The sequence below is a fragment of the Scylla paramamosain genome, chromosome 1, assembly GCF_035594125.1.
Source record: "Scylla paramamosain isolate STU-SP2022 chromosome 1, ASM3559412v1, whole genome shotgun sequence".
NCBI classification, from domain to species: Eukaryota; Metazoa; Arthropoda; class Malacostraca; order Decapoda; family Portunidae; genus Scylla; species Scylla paramamosain.
The window spans coordinates 11320001-11335000 of record NC_087151.1 but is presented as its reverse complement, the minus strand read 5'-3'; the positions used below and the strand labels follow the sequence as shown (position 1 = coordinate 11335000).

The 15000-nt window shown below is 40.5% G+C and overlaps 1 protein-coding gene across 1 annotated transcript in view; it reads left to right on the top strand.

Annotated features, from left to right (window-relative positions):
• Positions 1-15000, top strand: part of LOC135100608 (filamin-C-like) — a 153531-nt gene that overhangs the window by 59638 nt on the left and 78893 nt on the right. The window contains 8 exon segments of the mRNA XM_064003673.1: positions 594-644; positions 646-684; positions 686-726; positions 1444-1528; positions 1530-1616; positions 1618-1659; positions 5115-5232; positions 6117-6304. Of these exon segments, the coding sequence (XP_063859743.1) occupies positions 594-644; positions 646-684; positions 686-726; positions 1444-1528; positions 1530-1616; positions 1618-1659; positions 5115-5232; positions 6117-6304 (651 nt within the window).

Below are 15000 nucleotides of genomic sequence, written 5' to 3'. Positions count from 1 at the left end.
AGAGAGAAGCGTGGAAGATGAGGGTTGATGGAGATGATGATAGAGGCGCTAATGGTGGTGGTGGTGTAGGTGATGGTGGTGGTGGAAGAGGAAGAGAGGAAGAAAGGGTGATAATGGTGATGGGAGTGATGGTGGTGGTGGTGGTGATGGTGATGGTGGAAATTAAGTGTGGGGTAGAAGAAATGATGGTCGGAGTGGCAGGTGTGTGTGTGTGTGTGTGTGTGTGTGTGTGTGTGTGTGTGTGTGTGTGTGTGTGTGTGTGTGTGTGTGTGTGTGTGTTTAGTTTACTTGCATAGATACTCTTAGATAGATAGATAGGTAAATTGATAGGTAGATACATAGATAGAAATAGGTCGAAAGACAGATTAGTACATAGATAGAAAGATAAAATAGTGATTGAAGAGACGAATTTCACATCCTAACTATTTCCATCTTTTTTCTTTTAGTTTTGTTTAACTTATTTTCATTCCATACTCATTTTTATTTTACTTTCCCTCCCTTCTCTCATTAACTCAGCTTCATTCCTTACCCATTTTTATTCTCATTTTTTTTTCTTTTTTCCTCCTCATTTTCCTTTTTCCCTTCTCTTTCAGGCGGTTCTTCCAGACTGCCGCATCAACAACTTCACCTCAGACTGGAACAGCGGGCGTGTACCTCAGTGCCCTGCTGGACTACTGCAAGCCTGGGACTGTGCCCCAACTGGAAGAACCTCAACCCGCGCAACTCGTGAGTATCGCCTTATAAGAACCTTGTAATGACCAACAGATGTACTGATGCTTGGCTCTTCCTTTGTGTTCCATTACATCGAAGTCTTTTCCTTCTTGTTCGTATCTTGTTTGAGCAGAGGAGCCTTCGTCTTTTGCTGTTCTGTGTCTGTAGATTGGACAGTGCAGTGGTTAACAGCCTCGCAGGGGTCTAAAAGTTTATTGATTGTTATTCTTCCTTTGTTTATTTGTATTAGTGTCAGAACTACTAACATTTCCTTCTCCTTGTTCGTAATTTTATTAATTAATTTTTTTTTTTACCCCTCCTGACCTACATCTTTATATTGTACATTTTAGCTTATAAGAACTTATTAAAGACCGACAGATAATTTGTATCTTTGCATCTGTGCTCCCTCGTATCACTACCCACAACCACTTAATCCTTTTTAATTTTGTTTTTTATTTCATTTCTGTAAATTTGCTTGACCTACGTCTCTAAGTTAGTGTAGCTTATCACAGTCAAAGATCCAAACAATTTACTGGCATTTGTTCTTCCTTTGTGCCCGTTGGTGTCATAACCCTTTCCTCTTTCTCCGTTCCTTATTTGTTTAATCCTCCTTGACTAGGTAGACAATGCAGCTTATAACAGAACCTTTAGGGACAAAAACGCTTACTGATACATACGCTTCCCTTGTTTTCCTTGTATCACCACCACATGCTCCAATTCCTCCTCCTGCAGCGTGGAGAACTGCAAGAACGCCATGGAGACCGCGAAGATGGAGTTCCAGATCCCAATGGTGCTGGACCCTGAGATCCTGGCGTCCCCCGTACCTGGATGACCTCTCCGGCATGACCTACCTGTCCTACTTCATGAAGGAGGGCGGGCCGGGCTACAAAACAACGCTCAAGTGGGGTACAGAAGCAGCTGCCTGACAGGAACATCAAGAACTTCACGGTGAGTTATTGAGTGAGTGACTGAGTGAGGGAGGGAGGGAGGGAGGGAGGGAGGGAGGGAGGGAGGCAGGCAGTGAGTGAGTGAAGTGGTCTTGGGAGGAAAATTAGTGTTTATGAGAAAGAGTGGAAGGGAGAGTAGAAGGAAATCAGAGTAATGGTTAAGAAAGAAGGGGGAAAATAATGATTATGAGAAAGGGAGAAATGGAAAACTATGAAATCTGAATAATGGGAAAGAAGGAAGGGAAAAAATGTTGGAAAATACTGATTATGACAGAGGGAGAAAGGGAATAATTATCAAATCTGAATAATGGAAAAAAAGGAAGGAAGAAAGGAAGGGAAAAAAATGCTTGAAAGTACTGATTGTAAGAAAGGGAGAAAGGGAAAGCAGAAAGAAATCAGTTATGAGAAGAGAGGAAGAGGAAGAATGGTAATTTAGGAAAGGGAGAACGAAAAAAATCTGAATAATAAGACGAAGGAAAGAAAGAAGGAAGGAAGGAAGGAAGGAAAGAAGGAAGGCAGAAGAAGAATGCAAATTAAGGAAAGGAAGAAAGAGAAACGGAAATAATCAGAGGTTAATGAGATAAGAGAAGGAGGAATGTTAATTACAGAAAGGGGGAGAAATAAAGAATGAAATGATAATGAGAGAGGAAGGAAGGAAGGAAAGACAAAAATGCTAATCAAGGAAAGGGAGGGGAAAGAAAAAAATAAAGAAATGAGGATAATAAAGAAGGAAGAAAGGGAAAAATATGTAAATTAACGAAAAAGGGAAAGAGAAACAAAGCGAAAGGGAGAGGAAGAAACAAAAGGGAGAATAATAAGGAAGAAATTAGTGGAGGAAATGGGACTTAAGAAAGAATGTTAAGGAAAGAGAGAGAAAAAAAAAGCAAAAGAGAGAATGTAAATATAAAAGGAAGAAAGGAAGATGAGAAACGGGAAGAGAAAGAGGTAAATAAAGTAGCCAAGGAGAGAGAGAGAGAGAGAGAGAGAGAGAGAGAGAGAGAGAGAGAGAGAGAGAGAGAGAGAGAGAGAGAGAGAGAGAGAGAGAGAGAGAGAGAGAGAGAGAGAGAGAGAGAGAGAGAGAGAGAGAGAGAGAGAGAGAGAGAGAAATTCACATGGACAGAGAACAAGGTTGAAAGAGAGAAAGGGTCTTTAAAGGGTTACAGAGTTCAGAGAGAGAGAGAGAGAGAGAGAGAGAGAGAGAGAGAGAGAGAGAGAGAGAGAGAGAGAGAGAGAGAGAGAGAGAGATGGATAGTGAAAGGATTAAGGAATTTACTAAGCATACAAGAAGGAGGAGGAGGAGGAGGAGGAGGAAATTCCAGGCGGCAATGAAAAGAAGAAGAAGAAAAAAAAGAGAAAGAAACAGGTAATTTAACTGAAAGGAAACTTGAATTGAATATATATTATTTTACCTTTTCTGTTTATTTACTTATATATTCATTATTCTATTTATTTTATCTTATTTATCTATTATTTTTTTCAGGAATAATACGTCTCTACCTTGAATGTTTTTTTTTTTTTTGGTGGGGGCGGGGGAGAGTGAGGTACAGTTTCAAATGTCTTGCAATATTTAGTTTTGATTCCATATTGAATGTTCTGGTCCAAAATAGTGAATGCTGTGCTGCTATACCTCATACCATCCATGAATGCCGTAGTGTACTCGTAAGCTGCGGCGTTTGGTATTCAGGACTCACAGTGGTAGTTTTCAGGCTCAGGAAGAACGAGTGTATGTTAAAATGTCGGTGCCTTTTGTAGCTTTGTAGTGAGGACCCTCTTTGTGCTCATCCCTCCGTCAGAAAGGCTTAGGTTTAGTTTCTCTCTCTCTCTCTCTCTCTCTCTCTCTCTCTCTCTCTCTCTCTCTCTCTCTCTCTCTCTCTCTCTCTCTCTCTCTCTCTCTCTCTCTCTCTCTCTCTCTCTCTCTCTCTCTCTCTCTGGTCATGTTCTTGTCTCCTCCCTTTTTTTCTCTTTCACTCTCCCTCTCATTCTGTACTCTCTCCCTTGCACTCCACCCCTTTCCCTCTCCCTCCCTCTCCCCCCTTTAACCTCTCACCTCTCCATCTGACCACTTTCTCCTCTTCATCTCATCCAGTACTCTTTCTTGCCTGACCGTCCCTCAGTTTGAATCATCTCTTCTAACTCAGTCTTGCTTTCCTCTCATTACAAATTAGTCAGTCTCATAATGTCTTCGTTTCTCATTTTATTTTTATTCCTTATTTATTCATTAACAATATTTTTTTACCCGTTGCTTACCTTGCAGTGTTTTGCTTCCTTGTTTTAACCCTTTGCTTACTCATTATTAGTATTTTTCTTCCGTATATTTTTTTAGCGCATTTGTTTTCTCTTTATTTGCTCTTTTTTTCTCTCTCTCTCCCTTCGTTTACTCATTTTTGTTTTGTTTCCCTCCCGTTAGATCTTTCCGTTGTTCATTCGTTCTACGTTCTTCCCTCTTTTCCTCATAATTCTTCTATTCTGTCTTTTTTTCTACTTACTCTTTTTCTGTCTTCCATCTGACGTATCTCTTTCTTCATTGCTTCCCATTCTTATCTCCTAAAATCCTTGCCCTTCTTAACATTGTGGTTTTCCAATTTTTTTCCTTATTTTTTTGTGTTCTGTATTTCTTCATTATTTCTCTTCTCTTCTCAGCAGCCAGATCTTCTCTTGCTTCATTACTTCCCTTCCTTCCCGCACAGAGTTACTTCCTCAATTTTCTGCATTCCTCTTTTTTTCTCGATCTTTTTTCCCTTTCTGTGGTGGGTGGATCTCTCTCTCTCTCTCTCTCTCTCTCTCTCTCTCTCTCTCTCTCTCTCTCTCTCTCTCTCTCTCTCTCTCTCTCTCTCTCTCTCTCTCTCTCTCTCTCTCTCTCTCTCTCTCTCTCTCTCATCCGTTCCTCATGCTACAAACGAATTCACAAAATAACTTTAAGAGAAGAAAATGAAGCTAAGAACAAAATAGAACAGCAAGAGGATAGAGTATTGTTCTTTCGCAATTACTACTAACCTTTCCTTTCTCTCTCCTCCTCTGTCTCCTCCTCTCCCCAATTAATTTTATACCTTACGTACCCTCCCATCGCCAATCCTTCTCATCCCAAGCGCAAGTAGTCATCACACGCTCATCTTTAGAAAACAGAACAGTGAGATAATACCGTATGGTCCTTTACTAATCATTATTAACTTACTTTCTCTCTCCTCTCCTTCCCAGTCGATTTTATGCCTCATGTACCGTCCCAACAGCATTCCTTGTCCCTAGCGCCACTGACATACGCTCATACTCATTCTTATCCTCTCACTTCATATTTCTTAACTACCACGAACCTTACTTTCTCTCTCATCCTCTCCTCCCCAGTTGTTTTCATACCTTACGTACCCTACAAACACCACCTTGCCCTTAGCGCCACCGACACACGATCATCCTCATTCTCATCTTCATTCTTATCCTCACTCTTCCCTTCTCGCGCCACAGACGGACTGGAACGACGGCATGAACCTGACTACCCTGGTGAAGCAGCTCGGGGGGCCCATCCCAGGCTACAAGAGGCTTAGTGACCACCCGGCTAACTGGGAGTCCAACATTCAGCTCGGTAGGTACTTTTTTTTTTTTATATGGAAGAGGGACACTGGCCTAGGACAACAAAAAGGGAGAAAGGAAGATCCACTGTATATGTGTGTGTGTGTGTGTGTGTGTGTGAAGCTCCTTGTAAAATGAGTCATAAGGTTGTGATTATCTATAAGTAGAGATTGTGAAGACTGGAGTTCATGTTTGCTGGGCGTGTGGTGTAGGATACGGCGATAATTAGGTGCTGGCGGATTGTTTTGTATGTTTAGTAAGTTAGTATTTATGTATTACGTCATATGAATGTGTACCAGCTGGCATATTGTGGTCAATGAACAATCTATCTATCTATCTTTATGTCTATCTGTGTATCTATCATTCTGTGTATGTGCGCAGCTTTCATGTTACGATACTTTCTGTTTATCTTTCCTTTTTTTTTGCCACGTCATGGTATTTCTTGCCATTCTGTGTCAGCTCCTCTTTTCCTCTGTCTCTGTCTTTCCCATTCTGATTTTTTTTTTCTTCTCTCCTTTCTCTTTCTCTTTTTTTTTTCGTAGCTTCATAGGTGTGTGTGTGTGTGTGTGTGTGTGTGTGTGTGTGTGTGTGAGAGAGAGAGAGAGAGAGAGAGAGAGAGAGAGAGAGAGAGAGAGAGAGAGAGAGAGAGAGATTCATATATGAATTTAATGAACCAATAAAGAAAAAAAGTCATTTATTTAATCAGTCAGTCAGTCACTCACTCACTCACTGATCCACTCAATCACACACACACACACACACACACACACACACACACACACACACACACACACACACACACACACACACACACACACACACACACACACACACACACACACACACACACACACATTCCTCTCCCAAATACCAACCTCTCCCTCTCTCCTGCCGCAGCTCTGGACGGCGGCCGCAAGCTGGGGGTGGAGCCCGTGCTGGCGGCGTCTGACATGGCGCGGCCCGACGTGGAGTCCCTCGCCAACATGGGGTACATCGCATACTACCAGTGGATCAGGCCGCGGGACAGCCCCTCAGACACCGTGGTCGTGCAGTGCAACCTCGACAATGTTCGCGTCAACAACCCGGTGAGTACGAGTGGTGTGGGTTTTTGAATGGACAGGAGGGAAGGGGGTATATTTTTTTTTAACCTTTTCCTTTTTTTATTACCTTTTCACTGTTATTTGGCACATCCTTCACTACTATCCTTACTGAGACTTTTTTCTTATTTTTACAGCCACTTCCAAACATTATACTGGCTAGACGATGCAAAATCTTCTTTTTTTTAAATCTCTTTCTTGTAAATGCTTATAAATATTACATACATTGTTTTGTAGTGGTGTGAATTGTTGTATATCGCAGTAATTAACCACTACTACTGTTCATCTTCGTCTGTTATTCTTAAGTGAAAAGACAAGAGTGAAGTGATGAAGATTTTTATGACTGCTACTGCTGCTACTTCTCTACGTATGCTTGTGAGAAGAGAAGGGCGGGTAAAGAGGATAAGAGGGACTGTTAAGAATGTTTGAACTATTACTTCTCTGTCTAAGCGATGGGAGGAAAGGCGAGGATTTTTACAACTACTGCTACTGATTCGCTGTTTCTTGTTCTGGAGGGTGAAATGGATGAGATTCAAGACATAGAACCACTGTTATTAATTCTCTACACACCTTGTATCATTGAAAGCAAAAAAAAAAAAAAAAAAGTGAATGAAATTTAAGGAAAAGACGGGAGAAGGAAAGGGACTGGAGGAAAGTTAAGATATTTAGAATTTACGATCTTTCAGTGTATGCTTGAGAGAAAAGACGGATGAATGAAAGGGGTGGGAGGAAAAGGTGAAGATTTTTCAACTACTACTACTACTACTACTACTACTACTACTACTACTACCGGCACCACAACCTTTCCACAACCTTTCCACCTATTATCGTTGAGAAAAAAGACGATGAGAAGGAAGATTAAGAACTGCTACTACTACTACTACTACTACTACTACTACTACTTATCCATCAATTACAACCTTTAGATAGAAAAGTAAGGCGGATGAATGTTAGATATAAAAGGAACAAGAATATGTGGATGGGAGGGAGGCTATGCAGAATTTGGAAGATAAATGCATTTTTTTTTTTTTTTTTTATGTAGGAAGGATACTGGCCAAGGGCAACAAAAATCTAATAAAAAAAAAAAATGCCCACTGAAATGCCAGTCCCTTAAAAGGGTCAAAGCAGTGGTCAAAAATTGGTGGATAAGTGTCTTGAAACCTCCCTCTTGAAGGAATTCAAGTCATAGGAAGGTGGAAATACAGAAGCAGGCAAGGAGTTCCAGAGTTTACCAGAGAAAGGGATGAATGATTGAGAATACTGGTTAACTCTTGCGTTAGAGAGGTGGACAGAATAGGAGTGAGAGAAAGAAGAAAGTCTTGTGCAGCGAGGCCGCGGGAGGAGGGGAGGCATGCAGTTAGCAAGATCAGAAGAGCAGTTGGCATGAAAATAGCGGTAGAAGACAGCTAGATATGCAACATTGCGGCGGTGAGAGAGGGGCTGAAGACAGTCAGTTAGAGGAGAGGAGTTGATGAGACGAAAAGCTTTTGATTCCACCCTGTCTAGAACAGCAGTATGAGTGGAACCCCCCAGACATGTGAAGCATACTCCATACATGGACGGATAAGGCCCTTGTACAGAGTTAGCAGCTGGGGGGTGAGAAAAACTGGCGGAGACGTCTCAGAACACCTAACTTCATAGAAGCTGTTTTAGCTAGAGATGAGATGTGAAGTTTCCAGTTCAGATTATAAGTAAAGGACAGACCGAGGATGTTCAGTGTAGAAGAGGGGGACAGTTGAGTGTCATTGAAGAAGAGGGGATAGTTGTCTGGAAGATTGTGTCGAGTTGATAGATGGAGGAATTGAGTTTTTGAGGCATTGAACAATACCAAGTTTGCTCTGCCCCAATCAGAAATTTTAGAAAGATCAGAAGTCAGGCGTTCTGTGGCTTCCCTGCGTGATATGTTTACCTCCTGAAGGGTTGGACGTCTATGAAAAGACGTGGAAAAGTGCAGGGTGGTATTGAAAGTATATAAGTGATGAATGAGACAGTAAGTAGATAGGATAGAAAAAGAACAAAGAGGAAAGGAACAGATAACGTACTGGATTAAATGGTAATGAATACGTTGAGTTGTAATGAAAGGTGAGAGAGAGAGAGAGAGAGAGAGAGAGAGAGAGAGAGAGAGAGAGAGAGAGAGAGAGAGAGAGAGAGAGAGAGAGAGAGAGAGAGAGAGTAAAAAAAGGAATGAAACGGAAAGCAAAAGAGTGAGGAGTGATAAAGTGAGTACGTACTTGGAAAAGGAAGATATTAATTAAAGGGATGGGTTACCTAAAGAATTAGATGAGAAAGAATATGTCAGTTTCAAGGGAAAGTAAAAGTAAGGCAGAAAAAAAAAATTGAATGAACGGTGTAAGAAGAATGACAGAACGAGTATATACTCGTAGGATAAGAGAATAGGAAAGGGACGAGTTTACATCACAGTGTTACGAAAGATGGTAAGAAATGTATAGGTTCTGAAGGAAAAGTACAAGAGAGAGGAAAGAAATGGGATGGGAAGGCGTAGGAGTGAGGAATGACGTAGAGAAAAAGGCGCCAACGCAAGAGATTAAGTGGCGAGAAGTGCTAGGGAGGGAATAGGTGAAGAGAGGGAGGAGTGGAATGAAGAGAAGGGGCGGGGATCGGAGGGAGTGGAAGAAAGGGAGGGGAGGAGGAAGTCTGGCTGCAGTAGGGTAGGGAGGAAGGGAGGGAGGGATGAGTTACCTCGGAAATATGAGAGGTTTGCTGTTGTGTGTGTGTGTGTGTGTGTGTGTGTGTGTGTGTGTGTGTGTGTGTGGACGGTATTGTTTGTTGTGTTTCTGTCTCTAGTTTTATTGTCGTATGTGTACTGTAGTTCTTCTTCTTCTTCTTCTTCTTCTTCTTCTTCTTCTTCTTCTTCTTCTTCTTCTTCTTCTTCTTCTTCTTCTTCTTCTTCTTCTTCTTCTTCTTCTTCTTCTTCTTCTTCTTCTTCTTCTTCTTCTTCTTCTTCTTCTTCTTCTTCTTCTTCTTCTTCTTCTTCTTCTTCTTCTTCTTCTTCTTCTTCTTCTTCTTCTTCTTCTTCTTCTTCTTCTTCTTCTTCTTCTTCTTCTTCTTCTTCTTCTTCTTCTTCTTCTTCTTCTTCTTCTTCTTCTTCTTCTTCTTCTTCTTCTTCTTCTTCTTCTTCTTCTTCTTCTTCTTCTTCTTCTTCTTCTTCTTCTTCTTCTTCTTCTTCTTCTTCTTCTTCTTCTTCAACCAACACCACCACCAATTTCTTACAGTTCCAAGCATTTATCTTATAATTCCATACCATAACTACAAAGAAGAAATGAAAAATGCACCAATAAAACAGTACAAAAGTGAAGCAGACAAAAAAAAAAAATGACATCCTTAACATACCTTTACACTCCGTCTGAGTCACGCAATCTGTGAGAAGTATTTGCCTAGCGGATTATACACGCAAGTTCCTGTTAATTGTGTGCCTCCCCGTTTTCTGTTCAGCTATCATTGTGTTTTACGGCTACACGGGAAGGGGGTCACGAGGGGCGGTAGTGGCACGAATGTAGGCAATGTGTCTGGATTCTCGGGGATTTGTTTTTAGATTTTGTTTTGGTTACTGACTTTTTTGTCGTCATGAGGATATGTGCTTGCGATGAGGATGAAACATTTTAACCCTTTTGATTGCTACTTGGTACACCTTTCCTTAATTACTGATCACTCTGAGGTAGAAATTGCAAAATATATTCTTTTTATTCCCCTTTTTCTTGTAGATATTTATAAAAGATTTCATACATTACTTCTGGTGTTGTTAATTGTTTCGTATCATAGTGAAAAGGTGTATTGTAAAACTTCATGGCCAGTAGACTAACGAGAGAGGGAAAAAATTGAGAGTGGAAGAGAAGGAATAATGAAAGAATGGAAATCATGATGTGAGCGTTTAAACAGAGGTAATAGTAGTAACAGTATTGAAGGGATTGAATGCAAAGATATGTGATTTCCAGGGGAGAAGAAACTTAAGAGAAATACACAGAATAATGAGTGGATAGGAGTACATAGTAATGAACATGTAAACAAAAAAGAAGAAATACTAAGGTGATAGAATGTAATGATGAGATATGATTTGCAGAGGTAACGGCGGGGAGAGAGAGAGAGAGAGAGAGAGAGAGAGAGAGAGAGAGAGAGAGAGAGAGAGAGAGAGAGAGAGAGAGAGAGAGAGAGATGAACGATGGTGGTGATGAGAGGGAAGAAGAAAAATAAATGACAGTTGACGCGGATGTGTGGAGAAAGTTTATGAAGGCATTTATCCGCAGTTGAATCATAACGTATGGTGGTCGTGGTGGTGATGGTGATGATGGGTGATGATGTGCAGTGCAGAGGAAGTAAAATGACAACCACTATATAAGAAAAAAAACACGAATGATAGTAAAAAAAAAAGATAAATCAGAAAGAGGAAAGAAAGTTAGAAGGAAGAAAATAGCATTAGAAAGTTGAAGACACCAATATATAGCGAAGAAAGTCTGCCTAAGTGAAAGAAATTATTAGAAGCTATTTTGACGAAACGACGATGACGAAAATGAGGAAGAAGAATGTAAAAAAAGAAAGAGGAGGAGGAAAACAAGAAATAAAATGATGGGAAAAGATGGCAGTTAAGAAGAAGAAAAAGAAAAAAAAATGAAAAATAGCTCTACGATGGCAGAGGACAGGAAAACAAAAAAAAAGGAAAAGGAAAGATGATCGAAAGAAGAAACAAACAAACAAACAATAACCATGAAGAGAAAAAAAAAAGACCAAAAGGCAATGACGAAGAACAAGAAGATAACACTCAACAATCAATCGACAAAAAACAACAATGACAAACGATACACACAAAGACAGCGGCGACCACAAAACAAGACAAGGCAAGGCAAGGCAAGGAAGAGGCAGCACTGTTTTTTATTAACGGTTCTCCGGAGAATGCAGCGGCGGCGGCGGCGGCGTCGGCGGCGGCGGTGGTGGTGGTGGTGGTGGTGGTGGTGGTCGGAGATCGGGGTGCTGACGGTCCTTTAGTGTGTGTGTGTGTGTGTGTGTGTGTGTCGCCTCGAGGGGATAGCACACTCTTACCCCCTCACGTGAACATCATAACAGTAACGGGAATAAAGCGTCTCTCTCTCTCTCTCTCTCTCTCTCTCTCTCTCTCTCTCTCTCTCTCTCTCTCTCTCTCTCTCTCTCTCTCTCTCGTTCCTCCACATCCCCTTGTTATATGTTTTTTTTTTTTTTCCTGCTTTCCCCTTATTATTTTATGCTTTTCTTCTGTCTCCTCCTCCTCCTCCTCCTCCTCCTCCTCCTCCTCCTCCTCCTCCTCCTCCTCCTCCTCCTCCTCCTCCTCCTCCTCCTCCTGATGGAAACAATAATCAGAGATAAAATTGTTAAATATTTAGAAGAAAATAAAATCATAAAGGATTCGCAACACGGTTTCAGAACCAAGCATTCCTGCTTAACGAACTTACTAGACTTTTTTTATGAAGTATTTAACTCGTATGACGAGACAAAAGCTGTTGATATTATCTACCTTGATTTCCAGAAAGCTTTCGACACTGTTTCCCTTAAGAGACTCATCAGTAAAGTAAATGCTCACGGCATTGCCGGAAACACCCTGAAATGGCTGAGAGACTGGCTCTCTGACAGAAAACAGCGTGTTGTGATAAATGGAAAAGTCATATTGGCATAAGGTAAATAGCGGCGTTCCTCAAAGCTCTGTATTAGGACCAGTACTTTTTATAATATACATTAATGATATTGATGAAGGGATAAATTGCAAAATAAGTAAATTTGCAGACGACACCAAAATAATAAACTAACAAGGTGGGAAGAAAAATGGCAGATGAGATTCAATATAGAAAAGTGTAAAATTCTACATATCGGAAGCAACAATATTCAGTCGAGATATGTAATGAATAACATGCCACTGTCAAGCACTGATAAAGAAAAAGATCTTGGTGTCGTTGTGTCAAACAATCTAAAGCTGAGTCAACACTGCACAGAAACAGTAAAGAGGACAAATAAATTAGTAGGGTTCATTGAAAGAACCTTTAAATTTAAATTAGAAAAGTTATACTTGCCTTATATAACTCACTGGTGCGCTCTCATCTAGTATACTGTGTGCAGTTCTGGTCACCATATTACAAAAAAGACATTGAAAAAGATACAGCGTAGAGTCACAAAGATGATTCCAAGATTACGTAATAAGCCATATGAGGAACAACTGGAAGAACTAAACCTATTTAGTTTAACAAAGCGCAGGATAAGAGGAGACCGAATTGAAGTGTTCAAAATTTTAAAAGGATTTAGTAATATTGATGCAAATAAATATTTTACCATTGATCATTCTAACCTAACAAGAAATAATGGATTCAAGATTGTACCAAAACGTTTTAAATCCCACGAGGCAAAACATTTTTCCTTTAATCGCACAGTAAATATATGGAATAAACTTCCTGCAGAAATTGTGAACAGCAATTCTATTGAATCATTCAAAAAAAAAAAAAAAGACAAATATTTAAAAGCAAATCCCCAACAAGCTCTCTTCTTGTCCGAATAATTACTAAATTCACTAATAAACTCTTGTTTTACAGACACCAGTTTTATTATAAATTGTATTAACTTTCAGATAGGCGCACAGAGTTCACCGTAGGGTGAATAGTAGAACTTCCTTTCAACCTTTCCTATGAAAATTCTATGTCAGTTTTTCCATACTGCATGGTACTTTTCCCAACTATTTCCATGCCAGCGCAAGCTGGAGGGAGTGGTGGGTGGGGAGGAGCCTTCTGCTGTGCTGTCCTGTCTCTCTTCCCTGTAGCTAGTTAGTAGTAGTTACCAAACAGCCTTGCAAGGACCACAAGGTCTGTTGCTGTTTGGCTTTCCTTTGTATTCCTTTGTATTCCTCCTCCTCCTCCTCCTCCTCCTCCTCCTCCTCCTCCTCCTCCTCCCTCTTTCTCTTTTGCTCATTGTTATCGCATCTTACTTTTCTTACGAACTATCTTTCTTTATCGCCTGTTATTTTTTTTTTTCCTTTATTCTCTTATTTTCTACCCTCCCGTCAAGTCTGCTTCGTCTTCTTTGTCTTCATTCAGCATCTTTCTTTTTCCTTCAGATTTTTTTTTTCATCTTTCTCCATTTATTCTTTTTTTTTTCTTTCTTCTGTCCGATAGGTCTTTCCTTCATTCCTTCCTTCTTTCCCATTTTTATTCTTAAAACCCTTTGCTTCCTCACCTTTCCTTGGTCATCCCATTTCTCTCTCTCTCTCTCTCTCTCTCTCTCTCTCTCTCTCTCTCTCTCTCTCTCTCTCTCTCTCTCTCTCTCTCTCTCTCTCTCTCTCTCTCTCTCTCCCTCTCTCAATTTTCGTCTATATTTCTCCATTCATTTTTTTTCTCCAGTCGTCAGATCTTTCCCTCCTTCATTACTTCCCTTCCTACCCCACATTCCTCCTTCCTCAGTTTTCTGCATACGTTTTTCTGTAGCCTTTCCCTTTCTCCAGTAAGTCTTCATATCTCATTTCCCTTCCTTCAGTTCTTTCCCTTCTTCCCTTCCTTTATCCTTAACATTTCCTTCTTCAGTTTTCCATATCGTTCATTTTTCATAGTCTTCTTTTCTCTTTTCCTTTTTCCAGTTTGTTTTCTTTTATTTTCCCTCCTTCATTTCATCCCTTCCTTGTTTTCAGCCATCCACACATTATTTCATTATTTTTTTTGTTATCTCTTACTCCGTCTAACCTTTCTTCCTTTCTTCTCATTTCTTTCCGTTTCTCATTCCTCCCCAACTTTTCCTCTCCTTAAATTTCTCACAACGTTTATTTGTCTTTCTTTTTTCCTTCCCTGCAGTTCTTTTCTTCTTTCACTTGCCTCTCTTTCAATTCTTCCCCATCTTCATTCATTTGCTTCATTATCTCCAACATTCCCTTATTGATTTTTTTTCTCCCTCTTTTTCCTTTCTTCCAGTTATTTTACCCTCTCTCATCTCCCTCCATTCAGTTCTCCCCTACCCCCAAATATTTTATTTTTCGCAATTTACCTTTGCTGTTGTTTGTTTGTTTTTTTTTGCCTCCCATCTCCTCCCATCTCCTCCATAGTTTTCGCTTTTCCTACTTCCAATCCCTTTCCTTCCCTCACTTCCCTCATTTCCATTCTTCCTCATCCTCATTCATTCCCTTTCCTTACCAGCTGAAAATTTTATTTTTCGTACTCTATTTTTTTTCTCTCTCTCCCACTTCCTCCCTTACATTCCATAATCTTCGCTTTCCCAGCTTCCAACCCCTTTTCTTCTCTCACTTCCCTTACTTTAGTTCTTTCCCATCCTCATTCATTCTCTTCCCTTAACTCCAAAACATTTTATTTTTCGTACCCAATTTTTTTCTCCCATCTCCTCCCTTACATTCCCACACGCATTGCCTTCATTATAAAGATTCACAACCCTTTATCCTCGCCAATTACTCGCGTACCTGCTCCCTCCTCTCCCTCTCTCCCTCTCTTCTCTCCACCTGGTTGAGTGAACAAGGGTGAGTCAAGGTGAATGGATAGCATGAGTCTTTCTGAGTGAAGAGTGTAACATTGTTCAACCCCTGTGGCGAAAAGAAACTTGTTATTCACTGAGTTTGCGTGTGTTTTGTGTAAGTGTGGAGGGTGGGGGGGTGGGTTAGCTGCTGCCATTTCTCTCTCTCTCTCTCTCTCTCTCTCTCTCTCTCTCTCTCTCTCTCTCTC